General features: G+C 48.2%; 1 protein-coding gene across 1 annotated transcript; it reads right to left on the reverse strand.

Moving 5' to 3' along the window:
* Nucleotides 1-8,388: 8,388 nt before the first annotated feature.
* Nucleotides 8,389-10,415, reverse strand: IZUMO1R (IZUMO1 receptor, JUNO). The gene is made up of 5 exons (XM_059069030.1): nucleotides 10,278-10,415; nucleotides 9,340-9,552; nucleotides 9,201-9,203; nucleotides 8,789-8,924; nucleotides 8,389-8,654 (listed from the first exon to the last, which is right to left on the reverse strand). Exons 1-5 carry the CDS (start codon nucleotides 10,413-10,415, stop codon nucleotides 8,389-8,391), a joined length of 756 nt encoding a protein of 251 aa, XP_058925013.1.
* Between the last annotated feature and the right edge of the window lie 4,252 nt (nucleotides 10,416-14,667).

The raw sequence follows: 14,667 nt of genomic DNA on the forward strand, positions 1-14,667 counted from the left end.
TTGTTGGAAGATTTTAAATCACAGTTTCAACTTCAGTGCTTGTGATTGGTCTGTTCACATTTTCTATTTCTTCCTGGTTCAGTTTCAGAACATTGTTCATTTCTAAGAATTTGTCCATTTCTTCCAGGTTGTCCATTTTATTGACATAGAGTTGCTTGTAGTAATCTCTCATGATCCTTTGTATTTCTGCAGTGTCAGTTGTTACTTCTCCTCTTTCATATCTAATTCTATTGATTTGAGTCTTCTCCCTTTTTTTCTTGATGAGTCTGGCCAATGGTTTATCAACATTGTTTATCTTCTCAAAGAACCAGCTTTTAGTTTTAGTGATCTTTGCTCTCATTTCCCTCATTTCTTTTTCATTTATTTCTGATCTGATCTTTATTATTTCTTTCCTTCTGTTAACTTTGGGGGGTTTTTTGTTCTTCTTTCTCTAATTGCTTCAGGTTTAAGGTTAGGTTGTTTATTTGAGATGTTTCTTGTTTCTTAAAGTAGGATTGTATTGCTATAAACTTCCCTCTTAGAACTGCTTTTTCTGCATCCCATAGGTTTTGGGTCATCGTGTTTTCATTGTCATATTTTCTGTGTTTTTTGATTTCCTCTTTGATTTCTTCAGTGACCTCTTGGTTATTAAGTAGTGTATTGTTTAGCCTCCATGTATTTGTATTTTTTCAGATTTTTTCCTGTAATTGATATCTAGTCTCATAGCGTTGTGGTTGGAAAAGATACTTGATATGATTTCAGTTTTCTTAAATTTACCAAGGCTTGATTTGTGACCCAAGGTATGATCTATTCTGGAGAATGTTCCATGAGCATTTGAGAAGAAAGTGTATTCTGTTGTTTTTGGATGGAATGTCCTATAAATATCAATTAAGTCCATCTTGTTTAATGTATCATTTAAAGCTTGTGTTTCCTTATTTATTTTCATTTTGGATGATCTGTCCATTGGTGAAAGTGGGGTGTTAAAGTCCCGTACTCTGTCTAGAAGTGATCAATAGCAGAATAACTGAGGCAGAAGAACGGATAAGTGACCTGGAAGATAAAATAGTGGGAATAACTACTGCAGAGAAGAATAAAGAAAAGAAAATGAGAAGAATTGAAGACAGTCTCAGAGACCTCTGGAACAACATTAAATGCACCAACATTTGAATTATAGGGGTCCCAGAAGAAGAAGAGAAAAAGAAAGGGACTGAGAAAATATTTGAAGAGATTATAGTTGAAAACTTCCCTAATATGGGAAAGGAAATAGTTAATCAAGTCCAGGAAGCACAGAGAGTCCCATTCATCATAAATCCAAGGAGAGACACACCAAGACACATATTAATCAAACTATCAAAAATTAAATTCAAGGAAAAAATATTAAAAGCAGAAAGGGAAAAACAACAAATAACATACAAGGGAATCCCCATAAGGTTAACAGCTGATCTTTCAGCAGAAACTCTGCAAGCTAGAAGGGAGTGGCAAGACATATTTGAAGTGATGAAAGGGAAAAACCCACAACCAAGATTACTCTATGCAGCAAGGATCTCATTCAGATTTGACAGAGAAATTAAAACCTTTACAGACAAGCAAAAGCTAAGAGAATTCAGCACCACCAAACCATATTTACAACACATGATAAAGGAACTTCTCTAGGCAGGAAACACAAGAGAAGGAAAAGACCTACAATCACAAACCCAAAACAATTAAGAAAATGGTAATAGGAACATACATATCAATAACTACCTTAAATGTAAATGGATTAAATGCTCCAACCAAAAGACATACACTGGCTGAATGGGTACAAGAACAAGACCCATATATATGCTGTCTACATGAGACCCACTTCAGACCTAGGGACACATACACACTGAAAGTGAAGGGATGGAAAAAGATATTCCATGCAAATGGAAATCAAAAGAAAGCTGGAGTAGCAATTCTCATATCAAACAAAATAAACTTTAAAACAAAGAATATCACAAGAGACAAAGAAGGACACTACATAACGATCAAGGGATCGATCCAAGAAGAAGATATAACAATTGTAAATATTTATGCACCCAACATAGGAGCACCTCAATACATAAGGCAAATACTAACAGCCATATCAGGGGAAATTTGAAGCATTTTAATTCTGAAATTGACTTTTCACATTTTCTCTCTTCTCCTCCTATTTCAGTGGAAAAAGTAGCCCACTGCCTTCCCAAGGTCAATCTTTGTGTTTATACCATAGTTTACCCACTGCCCTTGAACTTTTCTCCCCATTTTTTCTGTCCTCTTTTAAGTTTACCTCCACTAGCACTTTTTATTTATCTTACAAACATGCTCTCCAACCCTCTCTGAGTCTCTTGTATGTTTCCTTCCTAACAATTGTCTCATTTGTAGTTATTTTAATTTGTATTTTTTACTCATATTTTTACTGTATCCCTCATTACTATTTAAGTTCCCTATGGACTGGAATTATGTTTGCCCTGTTCATTATTGTATCTATAGAAATAAATGAAGAGCAACCAGATAAGAACAAGCAAAACCTGTTTATTAAGAGCTTGCAAGGGAGTCAGCCACCATCAGTTGAATTTGGGCAGAGCCTAAAAGGCAGACAGAACACTGGAAAAAATAGCAGGCTTCAGGTATGCCCTGATTGGAGGCTGTTAGCATGGGGATGGTGTAGGCATGCTAACTAGAAATGAGGCATTGATGCGATTGGTTAGAGAAGACTCTTTGGCTTTCTCCAGTTGTTCTTAAGTTGAAAATAGGGGCCAAAAACAGAGATGCTATCAGTGCTTAATCAAGTCTGGCCATTTAGAGCTGATTGTTAGAAGGGTTATTATTTGGCTTCCTAGACAGGTTGTTGTAGAAAATAGTTTGACTTCTTGGACTGATTATCGCAGAGAGTAGGTTGGCTTCCCTCACTGTTTGTTACAGGTTATGGGGCATAATCTTAGTTTTATATACAGTCTAGTCATTGTTCATTTGTATATTCAGTCCTTCAGTGCCCAGGACCAGCAGTGTCTAGCACAGAGTAATAACTCAGTAGTTATTTATGAATTAATTAATATATGATGGCAACTCAGAATATGACATTGCCCCTCTGAGATACAGTTCTTTGCATATCTCTCCTACCCCTAGCTTCTGCTTCCTGTCCCTTCACTAGCTTCTATTTGTAAGCAGCTCTTTGCAGGAAACTGCCCTCCGTAGGAAACCCCTTCTCTTGTCACTTTAGCAAAGCTACGTTGTAACTAACTTTTACATCAGGCACCTCCATGCTCTACTCATCTCTGGCCCAAGCACACCTTTCAAATATTTTGATCACACAATACTTTGCCTAAACTCTTGGTTTTTTCCATAGATCAAAGAAATAGAAATTAATAAGTAATTAACAGATGACCAGATCTATTCCCTAGCTTTCCCTTTAGTAATCTGGTGAACAAACTGTGTGAACAAGATAGCATCTAAAGAAAGATCACAAGAAGTTGACAAGCCTGCATGCAGTGGGAGATGATGATAAATCTGATTCCCTATCTCAAGGATTAACTGAGATTACGTCCCTTTTCCCTTTAAAAACTTTCATGGGGCTTCCCTGGTGGCGCAGTGGTTGAGAATCCGCCTGCCGATGCAGGAGACACGGGTTCGTGCCCCGGTCCGGGAAGATCCCACATGCCGCGGAGCAACTAAGCCCGTGAGCCATGGCCGCTAGGCCTGCGCGTCCGGAGCCTGTGCTCTGCAACGGGAGAGGCCACAACAGTGAGAGGCCCGCATACCGCAAAAAAGAAAAAAAAAAAAAAAAAAAAAACTTTCATGGCTGAGCAGAATCTTCAGAGTTGGTTTTGGAGGTATGGGTCTGCCTTCTCCCCAGATTGCCAGCTTTCTGATGAAAAGCAACTTTCCTTTCTAGGAGCACTTGCCTCTCTCTCGGATATTGATTTTCAAGTGGTGAGCAGCTGGGCCTGAGTTTGGTAACAATTTCATCTGTCATCTTCCAACTTGCAGGTAAGCCAGAGACACTCCACAAGTGTTCTGTTTTCCTCTACACTTTTCTTAGAACTCGTCTACTTCCACAACTCCAAGTAACACTTCCAGGAAAGTGATTCCAAAATGCTCAACTCCAGCCCTGACCTCTCTCGTGTACCCCAAGCCAATTATTTTTATTTATTTATTTGCGGTACGTGGGCCCCTCACCGTTGTGGCCTCTCCCATTGCGGAGCACAGGCTCCGGACACGCAGGCTCAGTGGCCATACCTCACGGGCCCAGCTGCTCCGCGGCATGTGGGATCTTCCCGGACCGGGGCACGAACCCGTGTCCTCTGCATCGGCAGGCAGACTCCCAACCACTGCACCACCAGGGAAGCCCCTAAGCCAATTATTTGATGGACATCTCCGTGCTGACATCCCACCAGCATCTCCAAGCCTATCAGCAGTCCCTCCTCCCTGGGAAGGCCTCTCTCTTCCTCCAGATTTTTCTATGTGGTTTATTTGTGGCAAAATCAATACTGAAAGTGATTTCTGACCAGACCTAGGTCTAGGTCTAGGGATCCTGAAGACGTTCTCTAAGTTAAATTCTGGATAGTGCTGCAGTTTTGCATATGATGAAATATCTGACGCTGGCACCACAGAAAGAACCATCCTTATTCCAGTATTTGAGGGGGTCTGCACTCCAACATAGCTCCTGCCAACTCAGTCTTGAGACTGCAAATGGACAATGGCCAGATGTATATAAAAATAGAATTCGAATCCATCATCTGCAGTAATCAGCCCAGAAAGCCAGCCTACTACCTATAAGTCAGAGTGATAGGAAGTTACACAACTATCTTTACAAACAGCCCAGGAAGCCAAACAATAATCCCTCTAACAATCAGCTCCACATAGCCAGGACTCGATTAATAGCTAACAGCTTCTTTGATTTTTCTCTCTCCTTTCAACCGAGGACCAATCAGAGAAAGTCAAATATGCATCTCTAACCAATCACTGGAGGACCTGCTTTGTTAGCCTACCTCCAGCTTCCCCATGCCAACAGCCTCTAATCAGGGCACACCTGAAACCTTCTCTCTTTTCCACTCTAAAACTTTCTCCTTTGAGTCTCTGCCAAAATGCAAGTAATGGTGGCTGACTCCTTTGCTATAGCAAGCTCTGAATAAAGAGGCTTTGCTTGTTCTCACTTGGTGGATTTTCATTATCTCCACACTCTGAAGCAAAGTCTTCCAGTCAACGAACCCTCCCCATGTACCCAGAACTCCCCATCAGCTTTGTTAGTCAGGGGAAAGGAGACCCACATATACAACCATGGAGGACACCTATATCACTTGGATAGAAAAATCAACCCAATGCCTCATTCTTAAATACGGATACACAGCCAAGGTCACCACACACAGAGAAAACCAGCAGCACATAGGAGATCAAGATAAACAGATTGACCTTGGAGAAAACAGGTCATTCAGAGACTAGAAACAAGCTTTAAAAAAATTCTAATTAGGGCTTCCCTGGTGGCACAGTGGTTAAGAATCCACCCGCCAATACAGGGGACTTGGGTTCGATCCCTGGTCCAGGGAAGATCCCACATGCCATAGAGCAACTAAGCCCGTGCACCACAACTACTGAGCCTGTGCTCTAGAGCCCGCGAGCCACAACTACTGAGCCCGCGTGCCAGAACTACTGAAGCCCCTGCCCCTAAAGCCTGTGCACAGCAACAAAGACCCAACACAGCCAAAAATAAATAAATTTTAAAAATTTATTAAAAAAATTCTAACTAGATCTTCAGTGAGATATGAGAAGATATTACGGCCATAAAACCAAAAAAACAGCAGGCTGTGAAGAACAAGGGAGTTAAAAAAAAGTTTCCTGGAAATTAAAAATGGATTTCCAAAATTAAAAAGATTGGAAGATTAAGTTGAAAAACTCACAGAACAGAGAGCAAAAAAATAGTCTGAACGTGTGGCAGAAAGATAAGACACCTTTTGTAACTTTCTCATAGCTAGATCCGGCAGTGGCTAGACGTGGGCACCTCTGGGCAGGGGCCCTGGGGCCTAGGCGCCGGCTGCAGCTCTGTGGCTCAGTGTGTGTTAGAGATCATTTGACCTATGTGTTTTAACCAAGTGCATGGATACTCTGATTAAAACAAACAATCTAGGGCTTCCCTGGTGGCGCAGTGGTTGAGAATCCGCCTGCCGATGCAGGAGACACGGGTTCGTGCCCTGGTCCGGGAAGATCCCACATGCCGCGGAGCAACTAAGCCCGTGAGCCATGGCCGCCGGGCCTGCGCGTCCGGAGCCTGTGCTCCGCAACGGGAGAGGCCACAACAGTGAGAGGCCCGCATACCTCAAAAAACAAACAAACAAACAAAAAAAAAAAACAACAATCTAGCTGCAAATCTGATGGTTCCACTCCACTGCTTGAAACCCAACACTCCTCACAACCACATATGGGGAGAGAGATCAGTCTCCTTCCTGACCATGACCTGTCAGGAACCAGCCTCCCTCCCTCCATTCCCCACATCTGCCCCAGCCCCACTCAACGACCTGCCAGGATGTTCAGTGTAAGCCTTACTAGCTGGGACTCTGGGGTCACACTTACCTGGTTTCAAACCCACATGCTTCTGTCCTAATTTGAAAAATGGGGGTGCAAGAGTACCTCTCAAGGCTTTTGTGAGGATCAGATGAACTAATGCACGTAAGGAGCTTAGCAGAGCCTCGGGCACAGAGTTATCAATAAATAGTAACAGTTACTAGGGCTCCCAGAACTAGTCTTCCTTTGTGTGTCTCAACTTTAACCCTACTTTGACTAATTTTTATATTTATACCTAAAAACACTAAAAAACAAAACCTCATTAAACTCTCAGCTTTATTACTAAAGACACACTCTCAGACACTTCATTCAGTCCTCAACTCTCAAGAGATGTTACCTATACATATTTTCAAAGCCACGATTGATTGAAGAAAAATGAAAGGTCCTGCTTCGCACAGTACATGCCTTGGGGACCCGGCTGGGTTTTGTCTCGCATTTCCTCCCTGTTGTCAGTGAAGTGACCCTTCTTCACCCAGGCTCAAGCCTCACCCTTTTTGTGAGGCCTTCCTAGGACCCCACCCAGGCCCAGGCGTTTCTGCAGACTGAAGTGCTTCGTCACCACTGCTGCTGTCTGCTTCCTTCTCCAGGCTCTGAAGCACCTCACTTGCAGGACTCTCTTCATAAGTTTCAGACCTCGAGTGTCCTGCCTGTAACAGGCGTGGGCTTTACGCAGTGAATGAGCTCGTTCAAGGGAAGTGTGGGAGGGAGGGGGGTAGCGCTGGTTGGCTTTTCTAACTCAACTGCAGACATATTAGAAGCCTCTCTTTGACAAAGAAAAGGTTATGGGAAGGCACCATCTATGCTGGGAAGCTGCTGGGCTTTAAGGCTCCAGAAGGTTCTGAGTGGGTGCGTCGGCTGTCGGTCCACTTACAGACGGGATGTGAAGGCTGTCTTGATGTCCCTTCTTGGGTTCAGTTCTGACTCTTCTCCTTCAGTCTTTAGGACATGGCACTGCCCGAGAATCACAGTCTGTATCCCAAAAAACAATGGCACTGCCTTTTGCCTTTTCTTTTCAGAAGTTAAAATCATCTGGTCAAACTTTCTCATTCCTCCAGCAGAGGGAAACCACGACAGTCTTAAATGAAGGTCAAAGGACTTGCCAAAAGCCATACAGAAAGTGGTAAAGACATTAGAACTTAGGTTTCCAACATTTCAGACCAGCGTGTTGCGATTCCGGAGTTAAAAAGAAGAGGGAAAGCCGAAAGCACTTGAGACAGCTGCTTCAATCTTGGTACCCAAAACAAAGCCGATGGTCTGGGTGGCACCACGGTTGTCCCGGCTTTGGGTCTTTTTTATGGTGCGTTGCTTATTGAAGAAAAGGGAGTGTTGAAAGCACTCCCACCAGAGAGCTGTTGTGAGGATGTAACGAGAGGGCCTGGCATGTGTTAAGAGGTTTATCATCATTAGGAAAGTAACAACCAACTAGGAGATTTCAGTGCAGAGGGCAAACCGGCTCCTGGCAGCCCGACCCCTGACCATAGAGCTAGGACAGAGCGGGTCAGGCAGGAGGAAAGGTGGACTGCTGTTTTGCTGGAGACACCATGGTGGGAGGGGAGGCCAGGGCGGTCACCATCAGCTCTACTGGGTAGGGGGTGGGCGTGCACTGGATGAGAAGGGCCTGGAGGCCCACCTCAGAGCCCCCCATCCTTAAGACAGGAGGGGACGGTCACCCGTGGCTCGCCAGCCCCCAGCTGCCTTCCAGGCCAGGAGGGTGCAGCAGAGCGGAACCAAACGTGGGAGGCTCAGGCACAAGCACCCGGCCTGTGCTGCTCGTCTCAGGAAGGTCCTCAGGAGGGAGGCTGCCGTGGCCCACAGCTGGGGGAGCACGGGAGTGTGTGGAAGGAGGAGGGGCTCTCAGGAGAGCAGCAGGAACAGAGAGAAAGCCAGGAGCGTGTCAGGGAGCTCCCAGGACGGGGCAGGGCTGGCGAAGAGGCGGGCCACGGCCACGTTGGGGTTGCCCCCGGCAGGCTTGAACCACTTCTGCAGACACCGCCCGCTGGTCCTATGCTCCGGGCTTGCCTTGAAGGAGTTGCTCCAGATCTTCTCACATAAGTCAGCCGGGGTGGGGAAGTAATGCAGGAAAGGGTGACAGAGGGCCCTGGCAGGGCAGCGGGGCTTCCCTGAGGGGAGATCCAGGCACGGACAACTTACCCACTCCTGTCCTCACATCCCCATCGTTTGCCCCAGGGGAGCAGAGGGCTTGCACCTGCCCTCGGGTTGGGGGGCCTCCCGGGCCCCGCTTAGCATCACTCACCCCGACTCCAGGTCCAGCCGCCGTGCCAGTTGGATTTGCAGGTGTAGGATGTGCGGCAGTCAGCCCACCACTGTTCACAGTCCTCCCGGCACAGGGGCGCGTCCAGAATCCGCTCTGCCTGCCCACGCGGGTCCACCTGGGTGCGGGCATAGCAAGAGGCAAGAATTATAATAGCACCAATTTGAGGACCATCAATAGCTGCAATGGAACTTGGGTCAGGTACCATCAGAACATATTCTCTTATGAAGTCACTAAATATTATTTTACAAATGAGAATGCTGAGGCCGAGTTCAAATAGTTTGTACACAGCCCCGTTCCTACAAACAGAAGATGTGACTCAAATAGTCCCTCCATCCTGCTGTTCTCCTGTGACCACTCCCCATGCATGCCGTTCTCTAGGGCCAGAGGTGACTTCCTCTCCATCTTTGTCCCCCACAGCGGCCTCTGACTCTGCTCTTGTCCATAGGGGGGACAGCATCTCCTGTTCCTGCTAGCACCCTGGAGCTCAGGCTCTTATGAACAGGGCACTGATGGACACGTCTCCTGCCCACCCACCCCTGCCCACTTCTTCCCACCCGCTGGATCCAAGGCCCCAGGTTGGGGGAGCACTCGTAGAAGCAGATGGCCTGCAGGAAGTGCTTCTGACAGTCCGGCATCATCAATCCGCAGTGAACCAAGCTGAAGTTGTAGAGCAGGGACACATCCAGGTGGGCTTCCCAGCTCGTGTTGGCTGTGCAGCAGGCACTGTCCTTCCAGGGGATGCACTGAAGGTGGATGAAGAAGCAAAAGGCATGGGGAGTAGGGACAGAGGTTTGATGAGTGTGGGGGCCAGAAAGGTAAAAATGTCCCTTAGAAGAGGGCCCAGCAAGTGGGATGCCTTTGGGCCAACGACCCCTGGATAGAAGGAATGCCGATAAATTGTCAATATTCACACCCAAAGGGCGCCTGCGTACTGGCCTCCCCGCAACAGACTGTGAGTCCCCTAGGAACGGGGCTTTCAAGGTCTCAGATCCTGGGGGGGGCGGTAGCAGGGCTGTCCCCAAGACCCAGGGGAATGTGGGGTGTCACTGGGGCAGGGCACCTGCAGCTGAGAAGGGCTCATAGGTACATGCCAGCCCTGCTCCTCCTCCCTCCTCCCTGTCAATTGCCTTTAGGGACTTGGGGAGGGGTCCCTTAAGTCTTATTCTTTTCCAAGGCCTGCTGGTGGGAGGGCAGAGGAGGGGGACCTTGCTTGTTGGAATCTAGGCTGAATATCTATGAGTCTCCGGGATCATCATCTGCCCCTGCTTCCTGAGGGATGGAAATTGTAAATCATTTGGCAATTATGGTCTCAGAAGTTCATAGCCCCCCTCCAGTGGCCTTTGCCGAAACCCAACCTAGGGAACCAAACGAGTCAAGATGGATAGGGGTTCAGAAGCCATTGTGTCCCTTCCCTGATCTAAGAAGCCTCCACCCACCCTGCACCCCACGCCAGTTCTGGCTTCCGTACCTCCTCGTAGAGCTTGGCCTCCGGGCTGGGCTCTGGCTTGTGGGGCTTGGCGTTCATGCAGGTGTTGAGAAGCTCGCGCCCAGCCCACGTGGGTGGGACTGCCCACAGCCCCAGCAGGAGCTGCCACCAACACCCCATGGCCTGCTGCAGGGAACAGCTCCGCCTGTGATGGAGAGGACACCTCAATTCACGCCCTCCGTCATCCCTGGGAGCAGGCATGGGCTTCAAGCCTCCCTCAAGCGACCATGATACTTTGGCTGCTTCTTAGAACCTTTATCTGAGGCAGCGTCATAAAATATCCAGTGAGGTCTGACACTCACCCCTAACAACCTACAGATGCAGAGACTGAGGCCAGGGAGGGGATGAGATCAGCCCCAAGGTGAAGGAGGGTGACTGGTAGAACGGTTCCAGCTTTCCCTGGCCCTTCTCCACCCAGAGGCAGACTTTCTAACTCAGTGACATATGGGCTCAGAGCTGTGACCTTGAGTAACTGAACAAAGGCTCAGTAACCAGATTCTACATGGGGCCAAAGGCACAGTGGGACTGGGTAGTGTGACAAATGCAATCCTTACCCCGTAGAGTGCCTACCCGAATGCTACCTCTGGCCCCTCTGAAAGTTGCACACAAGGCCCGCAGCTCCTCAAGCATCTGGCCTCCTCCCCAGTTCCCTGTGGCCAGAGTCCTTTCCCCTAGAGCAGTGGTCCGCCTCCACCAGCCTCAACGCATCTCAAACCCAGCCTGACTACAAGGCTGGGGCAGCCAGGCGCCCAGTGGCCTCGCTGGCATCTCAGAGCCAGGCAGCGTGCCCAGGCGTGAGCCACCTTGAGTCTTCCACATCCAAAGCGGGTCCCCGTTACTGGAGTGAGAAGGCTGGCTTTTCCCTTGACGTTTGTTGTACCCTGTTTCCCACTCTGCCCTGGGTAGTTCTTGTAATGGGAGAGAGTAGAAAGAGAAACAAACAAAAAGGGCAGAAGCACATCCTGCCCCAAGCACCCAATGATCACCACAGCCTTCACCCATCCAGGAGCCCAGGCCCGACGCCTCTCAGGAACCGGCGGTGGACCCATCACGATGAACCGGCTCAGCTCAAGTTAAGAGCCTCAAACACTGGAGGGGGAGACGCTAGTTCCACCTTCTGAGCCCATCTTTGAGCCTAAATCTAAAGCTGCTCTCTCTCTCTCTCTGCAGCTCCAGTTTCCAGCATGGCTGTGGTCATGGAGTATTTCAAAGAACCAGGTGTGTCAGGTGAATAGAGGAAAATGCCGCCTCTTCTAGCGTTTTCTTCATACTCACTTTCAAAGCAGGAGCGGCGCTCTCCCGCCTCCAGAGATTGTGAGGCTGAGGAGACGTCTATGATCCTGCCTATTTATTACCGGTCCGGTTCCTGTTGGGTCCAGGTGCAGGAGCAGAGTTCCAGGTGGCTCCCATTAACAGCATCCGTCTACCCCACATGTTGGGGCCTTCTGTGGGCAGAGTCAGGAGGGTTTCACTTTCCCAGAGAAACAGACCCCATAGAGGGTAAGATCCTGTGCTCTTTAGTCAGCTACTGAGTTCTGCTCTCAGCTCTGCTGCTTACTAGCTGGCTGACCTTGAGAAATGCCTTAAACTCTCTGTCAGTTTCTCTACCTGTAGAAAGGGCTGTTACGATGGGACTGTTGGGGAAAAGAAAAGAAAGAGAAAGTTCCTGAAAAGGACTTGGCATCAAGCCTGGCAAAGATAAATCTAAATGGTTTTTATTCTTATCCTTTTATCCTATGAAGCCTTTCTCTCTCAGCCCTATTCCAAAACTCTACGTGCCCCTTCATCAGCTCAGTTACCTGCCATGGACCACCTGGGCTGTAACAGTAGCGATATCTTCTCTCAGCCCACAGGAGCTAGGCTTCCTGCTGGAGTGGAGACTGGGCAGTCAGTGATGCAGAGATGAAATGGGGCCTCAGGGACCCAAGGATTTAAATGTATGTCCCAAGCCAAAGCAAACAAAACCAAAAATGTCCCTCCAAACCCAGGAAATGGCCTCCGTTAGCATGCAGAGACTGCTGTCCTGTGAGAGATTCTGCAAGTGTCCTCAGCAGTGACGAACTTCACAGGAAAACCCTCCTCAGCTAAGGAGAGGCTGGAAACTTGGCCAGGACACTTAGGAGAGTCTCAAAGATGATGAAAATGATGGAAAAGGAGCCCATTATTTTTTGCTTGTTTCTTGTAACAATTTCCCTCTCCAAAGAGAAGTAGCCAAAGTCACTGGCGTTTTTTGATACACAGGAAATTGAAGCACAATAAAAGCATTCTGTAATTGAAGAAAGCACGCTGTTTAGCTACATAGGTGATATGCAGACATGAATTAATCATCAGGCTGGAAAATTACATTCGCCACACCTGGGTCATCCCAGCTACTGAGTTCTGAGCGCCATGAAGGACCCAGGCACCGGGCTGGAGCCTTCAGTATATGGTCTGGCTTACTCCTCACAATGAGTGAATGCCCTTCCCCCATTTTACTTGTGGGGAAACTGAGGCTCAGCTGGGGGGTGGCAGAGCTACGATGTGAACTCAGGTAGCCATGACTCCATACCTGGTGCATGAGGATCAGGTGACGGGAAGACCTCCAGGACTGAAAGGGTAGATGCTCTCTGGGTCTCAAGTCAAGTCTGTCTAAAAACAAAAAAAAAAAGTCAAATTCCATAATCAGATTGTATGTTGGGAGACACGTGTGGGCTTTATCTGAGAACAGAAATGATTACAGCCCAGCCTCCCACATTCCTGCCTTAAACAGAGTCAGGAGTCTCCTTTTTTAGGGTCTGGTACCAAGCAACCTGGGTCTCTCCCCGCAGCATCCAGGGGAAGAGCAGGTGTGAGTGTCTTGTTCAAGGCATCACAAATATTCAGGAAGGCCTGAGGCTTGTCGAGGTAAGAGAGTTTGGGTTTAACATTAATCGTCAGATGGCTGTGGACGTGGCAGGGAAAGGAATCCAGCAGTGAAGTGCAGCCCTAATTACTGAAATGGAAAAACAGGACCTCTGGTAAACATCCTTCACACTGAGGGATGGAGGACGAGGGGGAATGTGCCAGCGGTTGCTGGGACAAAGCTGTAGGAAATGAGCTGAAATGACAGCCAGCGCAGATGCCAGGGGAGGGAGGATGGGAGGGACTGCAGAGCTGCTTCTTGGAGCAGGCTGACACCTGTGCTCTCGGAAAGGCAGTTTGCGGCCCTTGAGGAAAACTCATTTTTGTCTTATTGTGATCGAGTCTTCCAGAGAGATCTGCTTTCTGACAGATGGCTGATAAACCAAAGCTGGCCGCGGATGAAGCCGTTTGAAACGGCTGGTCACAAGCAATTTTGTTCTTAAACAAAACAGGACAGTTACATTGCCAACAGCAGAGCTAGAGTGGCGTCTGGAGGGTTCTGAGGGAAGGGGGCAGGGCAGAGCAGCGAAGGAGCAGCCCAGCCTCTGGTTTGGGACCACTGCACAAGGCAGGCAGTGGTAACGCTCTGCTCCCTACACCAGAGGTTGCCCATGGTGCTGAAGCCCACAGATTTCCAGAACAGACTCAGAAAGCAAAGAGCTAGCGCCAGGAATTTCCTGAACCCGAGGTCAGAGGCCAACGGAGGGGTCATTGGTAATTGGAGTTCTTAGTAGATCTTATGACTCCTTCCTCTCTCCCCAAAGACCCCAAAACCATCCTTGTCTCAACTTGTAATTGGCCTGTGCCTAAGGTAGGTAAAACGGGGCTGCTGTTTATCTCAACCTCTTCCTTCCCTCTAGATCCATCATCCCATTACCAAAGCGACTGATTTAACTTTCTAAACACCTCTTGAATTCCAATGCTTTCATCCCAGTTTCTCTCCCTGCGATCTGGGCCTTGACCATCTCTTGCCTCCGTTACTGTCAACAACCCCCTAATGGACTCCTTTGCCCCTTTCTGAAGCTTTATCCAAGCAGTAGCCAGAATGATCTAATATCCGAGGATTTTATTATTAAAAAAGTATTATTATTATTATTTTTGTGCTAGGCGGGCCTCTCACTGTTGTGGCCTCTCCCGTTGCGGAGCACAGGCTCAGCGGCCATGGCTCACGGGCCCAGCCGCTCCGCGGCATGTGGGATCTTCCCGGACCGGGGCACGAACCCGTGTCCCCTGCATCGGCAGGCGGACTCTCAACCACTGCGCCACCAGGAAAGCGCCAAAATTTTTTTTTTTTTTTTCTGGTACGCGGGCCTCTCACTGTTGTGGTCTCTCCCGTTGCGGAGCACAGGCTCTGGACGCGCAGGCTCAGCGGCCATGGCTCACGGGCCCAGCCGCTCCGCAGCATGTGGGATCCTCCCAGACCGGGGCACGAATCCGCATACTCTGCATCGGCAGGCGGACTCTCAACCACTGCGCCACCAGGGAGGCCCCC

Source organism: Kogia breviceps, chromosome 7 (genome assembly GCF_026419965.1).
Source record: "Kogia breviceps isolate mKogBre1 chromosome 7, mKogBre1 haplotype 1, whole genome shotgun sequence".
Classification (NCBI taxonomy): Eukaryota; Metazoa; Chordata; class Mammalia; order Artiodactyla; family Physeteridae; genus Kogia; species Kogia breviceps.